Source organism: Patagioenas fasciata, chromosome 11 (assembly GCF_037038585.1).
Source record: "Patagioenas fasciata isolate bPatFas1 chromosome 11, bPatFas1.hap1, whole genome shotgun sequence".
NCBI classification, from domain to species: Eukaryota; Metazoa; Chordata; class Aves; order Columbiformes; family Columbidae; genus Patagioenas; species Patagioenas fasciata.
In genome coordinates this window covers 10,109,508-10,131,536 of record NC_092530.1, presented here as the reverse complement: position 1 = coordinate 10,131,536, position 22,029 = coordinate 10,109,508, and the positions used below count along the sequence as shown (strand labels likewise).

At 42.1% G+C, this 22,029-nt stretch overlaps 1 protein-coding gene across 2 annotated transcripts; it reads left to right on the top strand.

Moving 5' to 3' along the window:
- The first annotated feature begins 6,764 nt into the window (after positions 1-6,764).
- On the top strand, positions 6,765-20,131 carry LAMP2 (lysosomal associated membrane protein 2). Of its 2 annotated transcripts, none has more exons than XM_071813432.1 (9): positions 6,765-6,919; positions 7,754-7,872; positions 8,395-8,608; positions 9,241-9,402; positions 10,171-10,388; positions 10,920-11,039; positions 11,303-11,381; positions 12,188-12,355; positions 19,372-20,131. In XM_071813432.1, exons 1-9 carry the CDS (start codon positions 6,862-6,864, stop codon positions 19,512-19,514), a joined length of 1,281 nt encoding a protein of 426 aa, XP_071669533.1. In that variant the 5' UTR covers positions 6,765-6,861; the 3' UTR covers positions 19,515-20,131. The 2 variants fall into 2 exon arrangements, with proteins under 2 accessions (XP_071669533.1, XP_065702395.1); XM_065846323.2 differs by lacking the exon at positions 19,372-20,131 and adding an exon at positions 13,238-15,561.
- The last annotated feature ends 1,898 nt before the right edge of the window (positions 20,132-22,029 follow it).

The following is a 22,029-nucleotide window of genomic DNA, read 5'->3' as shown; positions in this document are numbered from 1 at the left end:
CTCGTGTGTAAAACGCCTTCTTACTCAAAGTTCTGTATGTTGGGCTTACTAATGTTTGTGGCTTCTTTAAATTCTTTAGCCTGTGTTTTGATAGCAAAGTAATTGTTTGCTACTTAAATATAATAAGAAGTAGCTCCTTCTTCATTCAATCATTAAAATCCCTTGAGTTTTCTAAGTGGTTTTCATTCCTGAATTTTTTATTTTTAACTAAGTCTTCTACGAAGTTATTGGAGGGGAAAAAATAAACATGCTTGCAAATTCTGGATGGGGATTACAATATGTAGCAGCACCAGAAGTGGTACAAAACTACCCAAGGTGGGGGCTTGCTGCCGGTCCTCATTGCTTGGCTCCCAGGATGAGCACTAATTGTTTTAATGGCTCCGGTGCAATTACTGAAGTACGAAGGAATAACAACACCTCCCTAGTGCACGGTGGTGGTTAATAGTTGTGGTCAGTGCCTTCCACTAATGCTGCTCAGGTGCTGTCCTTCGCTGTTACAGCTTGGAAGCATCTAAATACGTGAGATGGTTTTTCCCACTAAGAAATTCTCCTTAGAATACTTCCTACTTCTTACGTTCTCTGCAATCCTCAACAATTTTGTTGAATAATAAAAAATTCCTAGAGAAGCAGATGGATATTTGAAGCGATAGATCTGCCTACTCTGAGAAAAACACCAGAGAGCAGTAACTACTTTTAACTTGTTACTGTACGAAGGGCAATATGTGTCACTGAGAAACTGATGCCAAATCAAATTTAAGACAGTAGCTTTGGATTTACCTTTGCCCCATGCCCCTCAGAGGGACAAGGGCTTGTGGACAACTGTGGTATTTAGCAAACGGACACCTCAAAAGTTACTTGAGGGGTTGAGAGATGTTGGACTTTGTGCAGAGAGCATCTTGGAACATGTGGAGTTCCCTGGGAAGAGGAGCGATGGGTGCTGATCAGCCTACAACGGAGCAGGTTCTTCTTCTGGTCTGGTAACTGCTTCCTGATACGAGGGCGTCTTTAATGTGACTCTTGTAACTTGTCTTGCTGCTGCTTATGGGAAATAAGCATTAGGACATAAACCAAAGAAGAGAACTAACTTTGAAAGTTAATTTTCTGAAATCGGGAAGACATTGCAGCACTGTAGATAAATCACTTTTCTGAAGCTTAGGAAAAGTTGTTTGCATCCAGCAAACGCTGCATTTTTATTGATTGCTACAGGCGTACGCACGTTGGCCACCCTAACAGGGTCCGACCCTTGGATCCTGCTGAGAATGCCCAGCCCCAGTGAAGGTGGCCAGTTAGTCTTTTATTAGTTCTCCAGTTACAGCTTGAGCTGGGTGTCTCTGGGGAGGGACCCCTACCCCAATTTATGCCTCTCAGTTATACCTGTCCCACCCATCACCTGATGCCCAAGTCCAGTCACTTAATTCTGGTCGGTGGTCTCTTGATTTCTGATCCTTTTTCACTGTCACTGGGCTGGCCTTCCCCTGAAGTTACTTCCTTCTCTTGGAATTGTCTCCTTGGTCCTTCTTCATTTAGCTCGTATCTGCTGAATTCAGTGAGTTCTGTGTTAACAGCATTAGTTTTACCAAAAGTTTACAATTAATTGGCTACTTCAGCTGCTAATGCTGAGCCACTAATGCTAAACCAGACTATTCAGAGAGAAGAACGCAGTTAGTCATTTTTCTTCTGTAAGACTGATGATAGTTTTTTAGCGTACTCCTTAAAACAATCAGTTATTTGTCAGCTTGGAACCCCTGTATTTTAGAGCTGGAAGAAAACAGGGGTCACCATGTATTTCTGTGTTAAAATGCCTAAGTAATCCTAATTTGCTGTGAAATTTTGTCTTTTCAAAGAAGTGTTAAGTCTATAGCTTCTGCTCTCTCTAATGATATTTTCAGTAACGAGGAAATTGCAGTAACTGCTTCTTCAGTAGATCCAGCATTTGAGATGTGTTATGTAATGAGGGCACGCAGAGGGTTGGGCAGCAACGCTGCTCGGCAAAGCTTAGTCACTATGACTTCGCAAATAGAGAGTAAATCGCATCTAAGATTACACGGAACAGATTTCTCTTTACCATTTGGAGCGGCAAGTAGTTCTAATTCAGCATGAAATCTCAGTGTCGGATTATTAGCAAGACGTTCACTTTAACACGTAGCCTTTTCCCCTCCCAAACTAAACCTCATGTGAAATTATCCCAGTGCATGTTCTGTTTTACCCTTGTGTAGTCTCTGAACTTGAAGTGTATCGGATAAGTTGCTACCAGTCAGAAACAGATACCATTTTCAAAAGCAGCCCCTTGACTGTATCAAGGAAGTCTTGCAGCTGGTGGTAGTTTGAGGCTCAAAGCAAGACTGCTCTAATAATTTTCACTACAGGCTGGGCAAGACACCTATCATAATTACATATATCATAATTACATACATCATCTGCCCTGATGTGCTGTTAAAGGAATGTAATGTTATTCTAGGTCATAAGGGGTCCTGTAGCACACAGATATTAAAGTTACTGTATAATAATACATAGTTTCCCTCCCAAGCCTGTATTTTAGATATAACTTCCTGCCGAAATTTGAAATTTCCTGACGAAATTTCACTGAAAAAGTTACAGCCAACACATCTTCGTAAGGGTTGGAAGTGGGAGGTGCCCTGTGTGCAGAGCCAGTTGTTTCCACAAAATAATTCCTGTTCTGAAGCTGACAGATGTATCTCCAGCAAGTTAGCAATGCATGCTGATAAAAACACAAAATCAAGAGTATTGATATTTTTCTACTTTGCTGTTGCAAGCCCAAAGAATACATTGTCAGTCAAACGGGTTTTTTTCACATTAAACAGATGCACGTGTAGCAGTAGCTCGGCGTCACTCACGAAACTCATAAATCTGATCTGCTGGCACAGGCTGTAGCACACGTCGCACCCCGTGGCAGCCGGAAACACTCGGGGCGCAGGGGGTAACCCCACCGCACCACCTCCCCCTGCATCCCACAGCATCCAGGATGCTCACGGTGGGACAGCCAGGGCTGAGGGTCACCTGCTGTCCCAGCCCCGTGCCAAAGCCCAGCTCCTGCCTCGCCGTCACCCCCCGGGCAGCCAGCGCACGGTTACACCGAGTTGGAGGTACGTGGGTTATGTTTGTGTAACAGGCTTGTAGGAAACACCCGCCCGTGCCAGGGCTACCCCTGCCCATCTGGGAATGCGTTTTTCCAGCTGCGGCACAGAGCAGAGCTCAGAGCGCGGCTGCAGGAGCTCTGCGTCCCTTCGCTGCAACCTGCGCCCCGCTCCCTTCACCTCCCCACCACGGTTTCTTTTTTCGGCGTTTCACGTGATTACCCCAGTTTTGACTCAGCAGTTTCCTGCGGCAGCGTTTAATGGTTTGGTTTCCTACCTCCTCCCGAAACCCGGCAGCTCACACACGCCGCCATGGGAGCGGAGCTGAGCCGCAGCTTTTCCGTATTTAGGAGAACAAGCTATTTTCCAGCGCTAGCCCAGTAGAGCGGTTGGCACACGCAGCCGAAGCGGCGCAGGGGTCGCTCTGTGCTGGACGAACCGTGGGCTTCATCAGGGGGATCAAATCCTTATTCCCCAGGCTACAAACTGAGGCTGCATGGGAAGGAAAACTTTGGTGACTCGCTGTAACTCACAGTTGTGGTTCATTCCCCTCTACCAAGTGAATCCATGAACCCCCAAGCCAGCATTTATCTATTCATCTTTCCATCCATCCATACCATGTGAAAAACAAATCCTTCTTCTGCCTTCTGGAAAGGAATAATTGGTTCTGCTGTGGTCTTGTCCCTGGGAAAAAAATACAGAAAATGCCCTGTTGTTTAAAGAGACATCTAAAATAATGAATAAAAACATGTTGGAATAAAGTAGTCATTACTGCATGTCCTAGGTACTATCTCTTCTTTTTATCACAAGCCATATTCTGCACCAGAGGCCAGAAACATTAAGTTACGCACTGCTTCACTTTGCTTCTGACCACACACATCCATCATTCTCTGCAAGTACCAGGGTTAAGAAAAGTTTGATTAATAAATATTAATAAAATATCTAACCAGCTGAAACTGCTAAAGGATTCACAAAGGATTAAGCATACACTGGACATCAAGAATACGATGTGAATGGAAGTCACAGAATGGCCCATACATTTGAAATTGGGCATGAACTTTATATTCCTTGTTGAACCAATGCTTTCAAAAGAAATAATGAGGTTCTGCATATTTGTTCTCAGTAAATGTCAATACCTTCTTAAAACTACTGACATCAGACTGAGTATAACATGCAGTAAAAATGTAATGCCATACAGAAACATTACAGTCCTCATTTCACATCCAGCAATAAATGTAAGGAGTGTCTTAGAAAACCAGGATCAGCTTGCCATCCATCAGTGGCTCCCAAAATCATGCCAAATGCAAAATAGTAACCAGAAGGGTAAAGCATTTTCTCTGCATCATGGTAACAATCATTCACACTTGTATCATGAAAGGAAAACAGCTGATCATATGAGTTGGATCTTATGTTACTGAAGTCCAGCTATCACATAAATGTTCTCATTCTTTAAGACTGCTGCAATCAACAAAGAAGTTACGATAAATAAGGAGCAGTGGCTATTTGTTAGAGCTTGATTCCTACATGTACTGAATTTAAGAGGAATCAGACATTGTTCTTAACCTTTGTGGCCGCCTCATTGCTTCCCACACTGTCACTAGGGTCAGCATCCTGTGTTCTGATATTAACAATGGTATGTCTGGTGCATAACAATGTATTTTTCATTATGCTAAATCATATAAACTATACTGTTCTTTTAATCCCACACCAGCTGCTACTTCTGTTCTGTGTTATTAAGCAGAAACTGATTTGCTTGTTATGATAGCTACCATTTGATTTCATTTCAAGCTTTACTAAACTGGTGCAAAGGAAACAAGGTAATCAGTGTTCCTTTTATGTCTACATGTCTCCTTATGTATGTCATTTTACAGCCTATTTCCTATGTGCAAGCAAGACATCAAAATATTCAGGATTCTTCACTCAGAACAAGGGGGTGTTTGAACATACCAATGTTTACCCATAAAGCTACATGTCCTGAAGTGTTCCAGCTGATACAAAAGGCGACATTCCACCACACAAACTGCCTGGAACATACCAATCATTTTTTCCTCCTCCAATTAATCAAAGCCTAATTCAACGTCTCCCTCCTAATAGTCAAATCCTCTTAATGTAATTGTTTCTAGCTCTTGGAGAGACCACTTTTTAAAAACAGGACTTTGCACTACAACAGTGAAGCGTGAGGAAACGTAGAAGCCCCAGCAGCAGGACTCTCCGCAGCCTCTGAAACGCCCCATTCTTTGCAGCGCAGCTGAGCAAGACAAAGGACTTGCTGCTTTCAGAATCTGTGGGTTTGTCTGTGCTGCTGTGACTGGATTCTCCCCCACAGCCTGCAGCAAGTGCTGGCTCAATTATTCCACATCAAGTTTACTTCCTCAGATAAATTTTCTGTAAATTAAACCCAAATGTCTTGCTTAGACGTGCACGTGCAGGTATGTAATACACATGATAAGTCGGTTCACAGTGCAGTTATTAAGCACAAAAAGAAATGCAAAGAAGCGGTGAATGCATCTGACCACGAAGCATGTGTGCGTGGAACCCCACTGTACAACGCACGGGTTTCTGTGGCTGTCCTGCCTTGCCAGGTTTGGTTTTGTGACATTCTTTGGAAAAGTACGGCACTGTAAGCATGCAGCTGAAGTATTTAACACACTCTTAATCACAAACTGCATTATTTCAACTCCGTAACTGCCTACCTATCAACACCATCTACACTCCCGGTGTCTCCCTGTATCAGGTCAGTGTGTTTTATTGTCTTCTTCAAGAGCTTCCATCTTCTTCCCCTATGGCTGGCCGTGTCTCTTGGTGCCTGGCTACTTGAATACTATTTGCAGTTCTCCCACAGCATCAGAAATGGGAATATGTTGCTCCCTGCTGCACACCCGCCGGTCGTTGCCTGCTGCCTCCCAGCCTCAACTTCTTCCTTGTCTCCAGGCTGCAATGCAACATCTGCCACATCTTATACCTCCTTCCACCCTCAGATCCACCTGGTTTCTTGTCCCTTTCTGTCTCCTCCCCGGCTCCAGCCCAATGGCTCTTTTCTCTCACATTTGCACCAGGCTTTCTCCCACCTGCTTTCTGCCCCAGGTTTTGCATTTCAGCATGAGTGACAACACGGCAAAGCGTCCCAGTTCTCAGTGCTGGTGCCAACCTCCTCCCAGCTCCACAGAGGCCATGGCAAAAGGTTTCTGCCCAGTCCCCTGGGGAGACCAAGGCCAGCCCTGCTTGGTCCTGGGTGGCATGACAGGAGGGACAGCAATGGCAGTGGTGTCAGACCCAGGGGACACTGAAGGCAGCGCTGTGTCCCCAGGACAGTCCCATGTCCCCGAGCAGCGCGGTGCCCCCAAGGCAGCCCTGCTGAGCCCCCATGGCCCCACGCCATAACCCGCTCCAGTGCTCTGCTGCTCTGCACCACCAACTTAAATATGTAGGTCAATTTAACCTATTTCTTCCCCCTTCTTATTTATTGTAAACATGGAAAATATCTTAATTATTTAAGATTATTTATTAATTATTTAAGGGTGCCGCTCCCCGCCAGGTCCCGCCGGGGCTCCTGGGTCGGCAGCGACGGCTCCTCCCCGACCCGCCGCCCGCCCGAGGCAGCGCTCAGTGAGCGTCCTGTCCGCGACCCATTGAATCGAGGCCCGGGCGCGGCGATTGGCGGCGCACGGGTGGCCCCGCCCCTCTCGTCACATGACCGGTGGCGAGGCCTCGCTGCCGCCCGCTCGCCGCCGTTGCTCGCCCCTCACTGCCACTGGGTGTCCCGGACATGGAGCCGCGCTCCCCCTCCCCCGCCTGCCTGCTCCTTCTGCTGCTCGGCGCCTCCGGTGAGCGCGGCGGGGCCGGCCCGGGCCCGCGGGTTGCGCCGGGCCTGCGGGTGGCCGTCTAGGGGGGGTGAGCAGGTGTCGCACGTGACGCGGCGTCGGGCGCTGCCGGGGTGCGGGCGGGCCCGGGGCCGCCTCAGTGCGGCGGCGGCTTCCCCGGGGCGGCCCCGGTGCCAGGCCGCGCTGTCACCCGCGGAGGGGAGCGGGGCCCTGCTGTTTCCGCCGCTGGGATGGCGTCGGGGCTGCGGGCCGGACGGGCTGCGGGCACAGCCGCTGGGGCCGCAGCCGCCGGTGACCTGCGTGTGCGGGTCCTGTCAGCGCGGAGCTGCGGGGGCAATGGTCACAACGGCGCACAGCGAAACCGGCCGAGGTTCACGGGGTCAAAAACACAACGGCTATTACGAAGTTCTCTGAAAACGTAAAGGGAATTTAACGTCCGTGTCTGTCGAGCCAGGAATTGCGCAAACACGATGAAGTGTCGCCGCTGAGGGCTCAGCTTGGCTCGCACCCCAGTGAAACACAATAGGAAGCCCCTGGTGTCCAGGCAGCACGTGAGGTGATGTGTTCACCCTTCGGTTTGCTCAGTGTGTCACCTGAATGCTGACAATTTACATTGTCAGTCTCTGTCAGGCAAACAGACCATAAAGCATTCTCTCAGCGTTCATGGTGCATTTCCTAGTTTTATTACTTTTTAGAAATCTCTCTACTCTTTCACTGTCTGGCAAATTGAATCCAGTCCTGAAACGATTTACTACTTTGGAGTGAGCTGTTCTCTTAAGTCACTTGAGAAAATGAGGTAAAAGCAATGTCTTACTAGCTAATAATCATATCTTACAGGTTTTTTCCAGTCCTATGCAGTAGAAGTAGAAGTAAAGGATGCCTCTAATACTACGTGCCTGTATGCAAAATGGATGATGAAATTCTTGATACGATATGAAACAAACAGTAGTGATTACGTAAGTATTTGGAGGCAACTCTTGTTGAGAACTGTACTTTGTCCTGGGTAGAAGTTTAAGTACACTCTTCTGCCTGTGGTGTTTGATTTTTGAACCTGTTTTTTTTAATTACTAAATCAGTTGTTGAGAGTATTCCTAAATATTCATTTTTAAAACAGCATAAATTCTCAGTTAATAATACAAATAACTCAAAGTGCCATGTTGCCATTGCTTAAGTGGCATACTGGTCAAACTTGATGGCTTTTGTGTATCAGTGTAGTAATGCTCTTAGCCCAAATAGTAAACGTAAATAACACAGTCAAGATTTATAGCCAAGTTAGATTTGGACTTCGGAACGTGAATCTGATATGGCTCCTTTCTAAGTCGGATGTCAGGGACCTTTTTTTGTAGTTTTGTAGAATGGCCTGTAATGAGCACACTAATCTTGTGCAAGGTTCAGTCTGACTCAGCAGGTTCATAATGTTGTCATGGGGAAGAACTGCTATCTATGAAAATGTTTGAAATTGCCCTTTTCTTTTTTAGAAAAACATAACGTTGGATTTGCCATCCAATGTGACACACGATGGAAGCGTCTGTGGCAATGACACACAAGCTGCACTTGTGGCATTGCAGTTTGGAGAAGGTCACTCTTGGAGCAATAACTTTACAAAAAACAATGAAACTTACCAGGGGGATTTTGTCACATTTACCTACAACACTAATGATACTGCTCTATTTCCTGATGCGAAAAGAAAAGGTAATATTCAGTGCAGAATCCTGCTTAGTAAACAGTCATGGCCGTGAGTGTCAGATCTTGCATACCTAGCCTCGGTTGGGTTTTTAAAGTTAGAAGGACTAATAATGTATCTAATGACTTCTGTGCCATATGCTGCCTAACTGTTGTTCGTCATACCTGCCTGCTGGGTAAGAATATATACTAGTTAGCATCACTAAACATATAATTCTTTTAAGTGGAAAGGAAGGAGAAAGTTAACTGTTTGAACAGCCTTGATCTGTGAGGTGCTGCTAGAACAGAACAGGCATATGGAAGATTCCTTTTAGCATGTGCTACTTCACCTTCCACCTAGCAAAGCACTGCAGCATTAGGCTTTCTCTGTACTAATACCTACTGACAGTAGTTTGTGGGTTTTTTTCTTTAAAAAACAAAGTCAAAAGGTTCACTTCCTAACGTCTGATTCCGAAAACTTGGTTACTTCTCTGTATTTGGCACTTCAGATCAGGACACATTGGTAAAACATTTAAGAAAGGTTAGGATTGTTAAATTTAATTATCTCTTTACTCTTTGTCTTATGGAATTATATAAAACATAACACTACATATAAATGTTCTTGCAATTCATAAAACATTAAAATTTGTACTTTTTTGTAGGACCAATTACCGTTGTTGTAAAGGATAATATGCTTCCAGTTCACCTGAATAACGTCTACGTGTGTCACAATGCTGACTCTTTTGAAACAGAAAATGTAGTACAGATTTTCTGGAATGTTACGTTGCAGGCTTTTGTTCAGAATGGCACAATCAGTAAAAAAGGTGAGGATTTTAATTTGTAAATGAGCTTTTTTGTATTGTACCTTAGTGCAGAGAGCAGAGTTCCATAATAAAAAATCTACTAGCTCTGAGATGTGCTGTGCTGAATAATATTAATGTAAATATCCTTCAGTACATCTTTCCTTTTTCTTGGAAGAATAGGTTAGTAGAACAGACTTAGTAGTATATAGTAATGTAGATTGTTCCCATGCCAAGGTGGTCATCTAATAAATCATGTGTTCCAGTAATTGGGGTATTAAAAATAAGGACTTCAGAACTACTGCTGCTGACTAGATCAAGGTTTTTAACTGCCTGCGTTCCATTTTCAGTGGCAGCCTATGCTTTTTCGTTTAAATCATCCAGACCTGTTGTCTTATCTTATACCTCAGCTACTTGAGAGATAAGCACATCATCCAGCTACATGTTGCTTCCCTAGGATTGCTTACTTTGTTTACAGCAGATTCATATCATGATTCTGTAACCACTTAGCTATCTTTGTCCGTGGGTTTCGCTTCCGTGTGTTGGAGGTAGGTAGTACTGCATATGCTATGTGGATTTAAAACTGTGGGCGTTACAGAATTTCTGAGAATAAGTGGTAGCTGTAAATTGTTTGGAATACTGTGCTGTAGTGTTGAGCTTGAGACTTCCGACTTGATTAGCAGACTCCCTAGATTTCAACAGAGAAATCGGTGTCTGTATTGAACTGACCTCTGAGTCAGGAGACTTTAATAAAATTTCAGTGCTGAAATGGTGGTTAAAATGTCTTTTCAGAGTCCAGATGTCGTGCCGACACACCTACTTCTGCACCTACCGTTCTGCCTACTATTGCCAATGTAACTACTGCATCTACCAGCACTTTATCACCCGCTCCAACCGCTACGCCCAAACCTGTGGAGAATCCAGACACAGGAAACTATTCTCTTAAAAGTGGAAATAAAACTTGTCTTCTGGCTACTGTGGGGCTGCAGCTGAATGTTTCCAAAGACAAGGTGCTTTTCTTCTATTTTAGAAGAGTAGAAAGGTTGCTGTAGTTATTTGGTGTGAAATATGAGCACAGGGTGTTTATTTCATACACTGCTGGTTGTCCAGAACTGCTTCTAAGTATTGTATATAGCACCTCTCCGATATCAGAGCAGTATCGTGGCATAATATCTCACTTCAAAACCTTATGTGGATTCAACATAACTCATTCCCAGGAATACCTCTAGCAGCATTAAAAGCCTAGAACTTTCTGAGCTGTTAATGTCGTTAGTCCCTGCAGATACTGTCTTTCCCCACAGAGGGTGCCAAAGCTAACTTGTTGTATTAGGTCAACAAAATAAGACTTCACGGGGCAATTTGTTAGCGTCAGTATTGCCAGGACGTAAGCTTAACTCGAGTAGCCTTGGTTCAGTTTTAGCCTGCCTCAGTCCTTCTGCAGTCATATTCACAACAAGATTTTCTAGCCTAAGACTACTGACTAGAACAATGTGTTCCTAATGGCAGCTGCATGTCTGTGACGTGTGGTGTCTGTATTTCAGCCTGTTCTGATCAACATCAATCCAAAGACAACTAGTGCAGATGGTACATGTGGCAACACAACGGCTACTCTGAGACTGAATGATGGAAACAGCACTTTGATTGCTTTCACGTTTGTTGTTGTAAGTAACTTGTTTTATATTAAACTAAGTTCCACAGTGTCGCATGATGATCAGTCACAGTAAAATCCTTCTGCTGGCGGTCAGCTGTTCCCAGATGGGAAGCAGAACTGGTTAGCTGACTGGCTCAAGTGAAATCGAGAGTTCGGTAAAAGTTGTAGAAAATGTAAGACTGGGGTAAATGTGTTAGACTTTCTAAAGCATGTGTTTTTAAAGTTAAAAATGTGAAATTGCACACTGACAGTTGTTTCTTGCCTTTTAAACAGAAAAATACAAGTGTAAGTGTACCAAAATTTTATCTGAAAGAGGTGAATGTTACCCTGCTTAACCATCTGAATGGTTCTGGTAAGCAATGGTATTTGTCTTAAAGCAAGTATAAGCTTTTATCCAGTGTATGTATCTATCAAATACTTCTGACTTTTTTTTTTTTTTCAATGCTATTCCTGGTTACTGTTACTTCCTACTTTTAGCCTTTATGTTGGTAGGAACAAATCATTAAGCAGAAATGGCTGTAAGAATTACTTTAAACAGTGATGGGGGATCATTCTCTTTTCCTGAAACTTCTGCTGATGGGGTCTTTTATTCTGCGGTAAGCTTATATAAATTAAGAGGGCTTCTTCGTAACTGTTTTCAGTAACATGATTTTTTTTGAAGGGTGAAATACAGCTGTATCGATTCTGAAGCTTATTCTTTTTCCTAAACCAGCTGTTGTCATCTTTGATTGAAGATGCTGCTGTATCTTCCAACCATTTCTACTTAACTCTCACTGGGAAAAGAGATCGGTCCTTCAAAAACTAAAACATACTTTTTTCCAGAATAAAAGTATTTTTTTTTAAAGTTGCTTGTCAGTGCTACTGCAGTTAAATTGCAAATGTGCAATGCTGGGATGAGTGGAGGTACCAGGAAAGCCTAATGTCGTGTCTGTATGGAGGATGTATGGAGGACAGGTTACTGCTAAGTACTGTAATAACTTCAGTGCTAGATGTCTTTAGGTTGAGCAGATCAGTCACACTTCAGACTACTTTGTGTTTCAGAATAGACAGTGTTGAAAAGTTTGTCCATCTAGATTCAGCTCCTTGATTGTAGTAGCAATTCTCTTGCATCTAAAGTAGGCGTGCAAATCTCCTTTTATTTTTTTTCCCTTTGTTTAGTCATTTCAAATGCAGATAACAACAATTTCAGCAAGTGGGATACTTTCCTTGGTAGTTCTTATATGTGCCGAAAAGAGCAAACTCTTGAGATAAATGAAAACCTTCAAATACATACTTTTAATCTATGGATTCAGCCATTCCTTGTGAAGGAAAATAAATTCTCTACAGGTAAGAGTTTTAATTTTTGCGATGCTTGCAAAATTCTTACTTGCTAAAAAGCGCCAGTGTTAGGCACAAGTGCTTTGTTTTTGAAGATCTTGTTCTGTTGTCTGGAGTTCTGGGGGTTTTTTGTGTTTTGATTTGGTTTTTTACACACATGGAATGCAAAGTTCTGAGGCTGACATTCAAGTTCAAGGAAGGCTTTGTTCTCACTTAAAAAAATGTCTGCTAAGTATGTTGGTTCTCCTTCCTAAAACTTGAAGGAGGGAGGGGCACTGAAAAGGGATTTAAGCATTGCCTTGCAGAATAGGTTAGAAGTTTTGCGACATCATCTTGACATGCAGTTTTTTGTAGCTTGAATGTATAAGAAAATGAGGCAAAACTTTAGCAGAAATGGACTTTGGTAATACTATTAAATGTTTCTTTTTACCTGTTAGTCTAAGGAACAGGAGTATTGGGGGGAAAAATGAACTGACAGAGGTTCTTTCAGGGCAGTCTTGGATATCCAGAACTAAAGAAGGATTCTAAAATGTCTATTTGCTGTGTTGTTCTGGTCTTGTCTGGAGAAACTGGAATGGCTTAAATGACTTCTTTCTTGATCTTTAGTGTAACTTGATCTTTGTACTTAATGATAATACTTTCAGCACAGTCTTTATTACTAAACTGATCTGTAGGCAAACAGACTGAGTGCAATTCTTTGAACTTTTTTTAGGCAGAGGTAAGTTAGCTCCCCCAATGTATGCAGAGTAAAGAGTATTTATCTTAATATGTTCTAAAGAGCTAGGTTCCCTTTCACTCTGTAGTTAAGTTGCAGTTAGCTTCCTTCTTCTCCTAATTATATAGTATTTTGTTTTTATTTATTCTTTGTTGCAACCTTTTTCTCACCTACAGCCCAGGAGTGTTCGCTGGATGATGACAGCATTCTGGTCCCAATTGTAGTTGGTGCTTCACTTGCTTGCTTGATTGCCATTATAGTGGTTGCTTACATAATTGGCAGAAGAAAAAGCTATGCTGGATATCAAACTTTGTGAATCTAAATGTGATTCCTGTTCTGATTTCACTCTAAACAAAGCAAGTGCAAGTTCTGAAGTCTAAAAAAGACCCCAACCTTAAGAGTAATTACTAGCCGCAGCTGACTGGAGTTGAGAAACAAAGAACGTTTATCTCAGATGAAGCAGAACTATGTTTTTAGTTTTCCTGCTCTAAGAAGATGACGTGGGTTTTGTAGCTGTTTCGAAGATGTCAAATATTGGAATTGCTAGGCTAAGGATTTTATCTTGCAAAAACCTTGAAGTGTTTAGGATTTATTTCTGCTTTTTACAAATTGTAGCCTGAAGCAAGATTGCATCTTAAACTGATGTGCATTGAGCAACTCCCAGAATAGCATAGAATTTGTACTTGCTTCTCTCCTCTGCGTTTCTTAGTTGTTGTCATAATTGATGGTTAAGCTGGAAGCATTGGTCACTATGTTGACTTGTATAGTATTTAACAAGGATTGTACAACGCCCAGTAACAACTTCGTTTTTCGTATAATTGAACTTCAGGCTGAACTTGAGTCATTCTTCAAGTGGCAGCAGTAACTTAGCTGTGACAGAACTTGAGTAGTTTACTTCTGCCTTGGTGTGGTTTCAGGAATCATTCCTATAACCTGGCTGTACAAACAATGTGGGTGACATACTTGCCAAATGGTGGATATATGGGAAGACTTCAGTGCTGTTTCCAAATGCTTTCAAAAGAAAAATTACTGTTAGGCACTGAATTCTTCATCACTTATTATATCCTGGCAATCATCTAAAATAGTCAACTGAGGCAGAGTTCTGCTAAACTAATGCAACTTTGGGTTTTTTTGTTGGCATCAGTTTAAAGGGAATAACCTTTGTAAAAATTCCAGAACTTTAAAGTGCACTTAACTTTATATTATGCTCTGCGCAGAACTGGTCTGTCTTGTTCCTTTGAATGACCACTGTTTAAAGATGATCTCATTTAATGAGCCAGGATCTGTTGTTGCAGCTTCAGCTGTCTTTAAATCTTCATCTCGAATGGTTCTCTGCCAGTCAAAATTCACATTATAACTGCTCGCCACTGGCATTCTGAATGTTTAATGTGCTTTGTGTTTGATCGTTTACTGTGTAGCATTTATTAATGTTAAGAATGCAAAAGCCAAATAAGTCTGAGGTGGACCCACTACATCTGGTTTTGCTTGCTGTATGGAAAGTATAACTAGCTTAAAAAACGCAGCGCAACTGGACCATTCTTGAACTGCAGCTCAGTAGAGACCAGCCATTGCCGCACAACTTTCCTCTGGCCTCCCTTTGTCATACGTAGTTTTTACTGCATGGAAAAAAAAGAAGTCACTTAGACTTTTGGGTAAGTGTGACTTTTTTTGCGTATGTCATAACATGAGCTGCCTAAAATACTTATTTAATGAGCATAACATTGTCTCCTCCTTTAGAATGAGTTCAGCCTGCATCAAAGCTGGTTTAGTGTTTGACTAGTGTTCTCTAGGGTTGTAGAGGTGTCTGTGGCATGTTTGTATACAAATCATACGATACACTTCTTTCAGTAATTTTTTTTCTGAAAACAGTTTACTTTTGACACTAGCCAAGGAAGCAAGTATAAGTGGATAATGCTTACTCTAGCTTGTAGTCTACAGCTTTATTTTTGCATCAGTTACTGCAATTCACTTTAATCAAAGTGGAGAACTACTATAGGTTTAATCTTGAAACAGGCTTCCAGACTATCCATTTTAATTAAAAAAGTTGATCTAATGACTTTCTTATTAATGTACCCTAAAATGCAGGCGTTCATATAGATTTTTAGCATTTTTGTGCCTGATATTCAGCAGCACCGGTTACATGCGTTTCTGTTAAGGAGTAGTTACCACACTGCATTCATCTGACCATGCAGATTTTTGAGCTGTGCACAGTTTCCAAGTGACAGTAGAGAAGATTAGTGCGAACTGCTCCCAAAAGTCAACAATACTGGAAGTATCTTTGCAAGAACCTGCAACTTAATCTTCATTTGCAAATGTATTGGCTCAGAGTTGAAAATACTCCTAGACGGATGTGCAGATAACTGGTTCAAAAAAATCTAAGTTTCACCTGACTGCGTGTTATAAAACCACTAGTTTTCCTGTATATATTGCTCTGTAGGGAACTGTCAACCTGTTTAATGTGTGCTCTAAATAATAAAGATTGTTCTATTTCTTAAGGAAACTTGTTCACGTTTTTTTAACTGATTTGAAACCAGACACCTTGTACTCTCCTTTTTAAAGAAAATAAACTACGTAAGGTCAACTTCCGTCAGTCTATATCTGAGATTCTCTTGAATAGCTGGTCGTGGTGCTCCTCAGTGCTTGGTTGTGCAGCACGTTCTGAAGTGTGCCTGGGTACAGCCCACTAGCAGAAGACAGCTCGGCAACTGATTGGAACACTGTACGTCTGGTTCATCATTAGAAACGTGCTCGTCAACTTCTTTGTCAATTGTAGCTCCATCTGGATGAGATGATTTTGATTGATTTTGCCAGTCATCTTAAATTACTGCACAACTGTGAATGGTTCAGTTTCTTCTTGCAGTCATCCTGAAAGATGAAGTTGGTCTCCACATGCAGAAGCGGGAAAGCTTTAGGGAGCCTTTGGGGAACTGGTTAGTAGCTGCATCCTCTACAGTAGAAGCTGCGTTGATACCGTCTGTGCTGCCAGTTCTGGTAACAGTACTGCTATAGACTCTTTTCTGCAGCGAGAGGGACACAGCGTTCCCATTACCGTCCTTCTTTCTGGCCCATCTTGTCAACTCTGTAGTCATATGACAAGAGGAAAAAGTGTGGTCTAATCCTAATCCCTTTCTTCTTGGTTCTAACCTGCACTGCCTGTATGAGTCTGTCAAAGCTGCCTTCCTATCTGCTACACAAAGTCGAAGTAGTCTGATCACCTTCCTGAAGTGTAAGCCGAAGTCCGCTGAAGCTTTTTTAATATGAAGAAAAACACAAGTATTTTAATGGGCTCTTGTTAAAGAGCTCGGCAGTGAGGTTCAGAAGGATTTAAATCAGTCAAGGTGAATTTAAACTACAGTGGGACTGCAGGTATTACTTTTCTGTCAAATTATCAGGGTAAGTCAGTCTGCAAGAGTCTGTGACAGAACTTGGAATGAGCAGGAGCTACTGCTGTCCTGAGATAAGTGGGAAGGCTGTGTTTTTTTACCAAAGCATTGTGATTTTTACTGTAATTTTATCTCCGGTATTGTCTGTCCTGGAGACTTGCAGTGAGTATCTAGACACTGGAGGACTGGACTTTGTGGTGTACAGGAATGATAAATCTACAGTAATATGCAGGTACATGCTCTTCAAGAGAGTCTGTCATGGAATTATGAGTGTGTTAGTTCTGATGTTTGGGAAGGGGAACTATTGCTATTGTATTTTGGGGAGTGGGAGGAGGTCAGGGTTATGTGCATGGCCTGTTGGGGAAAGGTGTAACTTTTAAATAAAGAGAGGGGGATTATAGTGTTAATACTTTTATGTAAATGCATTTTTTTCCCCCAGACTTGCCCTTTTTCTACTTAGCTGAAGACTGCAGCTTAGAGGCAGACAGCTTGTACCCATTGCAGTAGAGAACAGGTTTGGGAAGATTACATGTCCTAGTACTTACTGGCTTATTTTGGTTACAAGAAAGGTTATAATGCTCAATATGGGTAGTTTTAAAATGGGAAAGAAATCTGAACTCATAAGATGGTTTGCTTGCTGAGTCAGGCAAACTGTTTGTTAAAAACAAACCTGCTTAAGAATGATGCAGCATGTATTGTCGTGGTTTATGGTCAAACATACCAACTTAGCCAGAGTATGTTCTAGTTCATAATAAATTGATGAATGACATTCAGTTCTTCAGAAATACTGCACTTTTAATTTCAGAATATTGAAGATATGCAGTGGCACTATGTGAATGAAAATAGTTTTGTTCTGGTGTGTGGAAGCACCATTTAACTTGGGTGTGCTTGCAGATGTCGAATGTGCATCATCTGTCACAGACTGCAGTTTGTTCTGATTACTATTCACCATGCCTTATATACAGTTTACTAAATATTAAAACTATCATCTGATATACCAAGATTTCTGATCTTGTAGCTTAAAGATGCCATGCTGTTATAGTAGTTCTCAGAAGAAGCTTTTCCAGCTAGCAAATGCCTTTTTTTTTACTTTTAAAATTTACTACGGTATTCTCTATAGCATACACCAATAAAACCACACAATTTTGGGCTATCGGTTGCAGCTCATGATTGGAAAGAAAAGGCAAGATAGCTTTTATACTGGGCCAAAATTGCTGATGATTTTGAATGGAGACTCATTCAACCAAAGATGCTGGAAAAGCCATTCTCCCGACCTGAACACAGAGTCTGGTTGTCACAGGGCACACTTACCATGTCCTGCGTTTGAAGACACGTGTCTGCAGCTGCTGAGCAGGGTACAGAAACCACACGTGGACAGACGGGTGCCACAGACTCACAGATGCAAAGGATGGAATGTTCCTGGTACGAAACTTTGAACTCCTTATCCTCGGAATTCCCCATGGCAATGCCATAGTGTGATGCGTATTGAAGCCACCTGCTTTCTTTAAAAAGAGAAAGGGAATTTCTGTGGCTGCCTGCTGGCCACTTTTCATCCTTAGAAAATTCACTCGTGTTTAGTAGTAATGACCCATTATCCAGCACGTAGTAATTAAATTATGTACATTGATCTTCAGTGAACAAAGATGCCTAAACACAAAATGTAGTTCTGTTTTTAAGATGCTCAAATGCTTTCTCAGTAGTCAGAATATTTTGAAACAGCTCATTGTATAAGGTATGTATTTCCTTTCCTCTTGTTTTTCTTTTCCATCCAAGCGTTGCTCTGCTTGGCAGTAGATGCCTTCAGATTGTCCAAGTTCAGTATTTTCAGGTGTTGAACCTCTGCATGTGTTCTTTCCTCTTAGCCGAAGGCTTTGCGGAGCCTTTTGTGAACAGGTAGTGGCACGTGTGTGCTGAGCTGCAGTGAGCTAAATCGAGATGGTAAATTACCTACAATTAAGCCTGATTCAGCTGCTCAAATACTTAAATATTCACTTAAAACAACAGTGAATGTGCTGAAGCATTGAACGTGTGCACGGTGCTTACTCTGCTCTAAAATAAACTCAAGCAGGTTTTAAAAGGAGTTTTACTGTATGAAAAGCATGGAGGTGAAGCACCCGGCGGTGTGGAGGCAGGACACAGACTGTGCTGGGTGGTACCAAGGTGCATCGCCAAGTTCCAAATCAGTTCCCAGAGCTGTTTACTAATCATTGTATGAGTGTTTGTATCAGCACGGGGTTCCTCGCTTATTTTACAACCTATATATTAAAAGCCACTGTAGCATTACAGCTGTCTCTTCCTTTTTTTGTCTCCTGTGTTGATTTTGGTAAGGTCCAGATAATTCTCAGCTGGAACTGGTAATGCTTTTCTTGTATTTGGATTGAAAATAAAGTTATTCACCCAAAGAGTCTTTCAGTGTTTTCCATTCAGTGCTCCCCCATACCTATATTTGCACTCTCTTGTGGCTTTTGGTAAATTTCTGCTTTGTTACTTGGTTTGCTGTCTGTTATCTCTTGGTGCCCAGGGAACCTAGAGAAGTGCTGGTGATTTGAGGGTTTGGTCACGGCAATGATACACCAGTCTGTCTTCTTTGGTGCTACATTGCTGTGAACTCAGCTGTGATCAGCTCAGCCTGCTGCTTTGTCCTGTGTTTCTAACCTGGCTGGACTGCTTGCTAGAGGAAGATGAAATTCAACATACCAATCAGAAGCAGTATGTTACCAATACAAATGGTGTGTGTGGTATATATGTTTAAAGAAGTCAAATCTTTCAATTCTTTCCTCAATACTGTTTTTACTTTAGATGCATTGTGTCTAATACCGTGTAAGTTCTCAAAAGTGTCTGTTTTCTTGTTGCTTTCTGTGGTTTCTAGTGCTTCATTTCCTTTACTAACTCATTCTCTCTTGGTTTTGTTTTTCTTCTTTCTGCAGCTGAAGAATGCTTTGCTGATTCTGACCTGAACTTTCTTATTCCCATCACAGTGGGCATGGCGCTTGGCTTCCTTATCATTCTTGTCTTTATATCTTATATCATTGGAAGAAGAAAAAGTCGTACTGGCTACCAGTCTGTATAATCTCTTAATTCTGTCTCTGCCACCTTCCCTGCTCTTCTTGTTTTCCCACAGTCCCTGATCATCCCCTTAAAAAAAAGAAAGAAATTCATAGTTTCTTTATAAAAAACAAAAACAAACTAAAACCCCATGATGTACAATGAGTCTGAAGAGGAGTTGCAGAATTACTTGAAGCTACTGTATGATTTTGGAGAGTGTTCTGAGTGCCACAGAACTGAGTAGGGTTGATGTGTGTCCGCGTGAGAAGGGTGATTATTCTGCATAAACAAGACATCTATGGAACTTCATTTCTGCCGTTTAATCTTTTTATACAAGAAACTTTCTAGTTGCATACAGCTTATCTCGGATAATGCTCAAGCTGAAACCATAATCACAGGTCTGAACGCCGTGTAGAACGGGAGTGTACCTGCAATGGGAAAATGAATACCGAGCTCTTAACAGATGTCGCTTGGGAACTTGGCATATGGCTGTTGTCTTTTTTCATTAGCAGCTTGTTCTTGTGAATCAATCTGGATTTCCTGTTCCTCTGAATGTAAAGGTAGTACCCGATCTCACTAATAAACTAATATGATATGAGAAGAACATCTGATTCTTCTAGTAAATCAATCTATTTAACATCAGTTTGGAGAAGTTGACTGCCAATCTGTGTTCAATAACTTTGCGCTAGCATGAGGTCTTTAATGTCTTTGTTCACTAAGATAAGGCTCAGTCCTGGAGAGCTCTCACTGCTCAGAAAAGCCAACAGTCTGCTGAAGGAAATGTGTCCTGTGCTATTTTGTTTCACTGTGTTTTCCCTTTTGTTCTGAGCTGAATTGTGAAATGGGGGTGGGAGGCTGGAATTCCCCTGGCTGCAGTTTGTCTCAGCTTTAATTCTGTGCACGTAAACGAAGCACAGCGTTTGAGCACTGGTCCACGTGAGGCTCAAGAGTATTGTGGGATCTCTCAAAGACCAAGAACACAGATTGTTCAGAGGTTCCTGCAGTTCCTTTGAGCAGCTTTCACAGGGTAACGGCATCACTGAAAAGCTGTGATCTAGGGGTGCAAGTGAGATATGAAACCAGTCTGTTTTGACAGGATTAGTCTGGTTTTAACTTCCTAATTATTACTCTCTGAAAACAAAAATGTTGAATGGTGTAAGAGCACAACATTTCTAGTATGACAAATGCTGATCATAAAGAAGAAACTTACGTGTGTATGTGTATATATATATATATATATATATATAGTGAAGGAAGTGACTTCCGAATGAGTAAGATCATCTGACTTGTTTGAAGATACTTTTTGTTATTAATGCCATACCTTTTGGAACTCTATGTTCCATATCTAAACTGCACCAAAATAGAAGCTGGTCGTTTGTGGTTGTGTTCTGCTCCATTCCCATCAGGTTCACACTGACAGGATGAAAGAACCCACTTGCTCTTTCAGCCGCTTTGGTCCATGTTGGTAAACCCTGGTTTCCAGCCGAGGGGCAGCGCGGGGGCTGCCGGGTGTGCAGAGCTGCTGATGGCACACAGTTTCTGTCCTCTGCAGCAAGTGTTTGCTAAAGCTACTTCAATATTTAATCTCTTTGTGCACTGAGCCTGTGCCTACCTTGTTGGGAAAGCACCTTCTGTAATTCACATGCACAAAGGAGAGAGCGCTGGTGTTTAAGTAACTCACAGTAGCTATATAATCAAGGGAGGGAGATTTCACAACAGTTGTTTTGATGATTGAGAAACACCTGTACGTTCAATTATTCTTGTCCTCACTGTGACCAAAGATAAGCTTTACCCAAATCTGACAATGCTGATTTTTGTACTGGCTCTTAAACCAAGTTGTCTTTTTTTAGGAGTGTACCTTAACACTGCTGGGTTGGACTGTGTGCTTTGGTTGTCTCGGTGTTTTGTGTTGCGCCTTTCCCCTCCCAATACTTGATTTCCCAGCGTAGCAAATGGTGAATTATTTTGAGACTGGCAATTTCTGAGTAACACATGCTCGTCAGAGTGTGTTGCTTCTCTGCTGCCAGCAGATGGATTCCATCCATGGTTTCATGCTCAGATTGCAGATCAAAGTATTTTGCATCACTTTTGCTATGCTATTTTAGTAAAATGTGGTCATTTCCTAGATGCACATATGTATATATATATTTTATATATCCCTATAAAGTATTTTTTGGGCTTCAGCAGAAGTCAATAAATGAGCCAGCACTTTAAGGTTGTTGTAGCATGAAGAGTGGTGTCTGTAACAAATATGCTGAAAGCAGAATATGTGTATGGAAAATAAAGTTAACTACGGTGTTTATAAAGCTTTGTTTTAGTGTAAGTAGACACACGTGCCATTTCTGAGAACTTTTCTAACAGGGTTGTCGATGTCCCTGGACCTGGATGTTGGTGGGGAAACAGAAACTTTTGCTTCAAATCTGTTCACACATTTACATCCCCAATTAGCTGATCTTCTTTGTTGATTGGATCAAAGCATGGGTCCAACATCTGCTAAAGGACCAGCTGCTTCATGGATCTTTCCAATGGGCAGGGAGGGA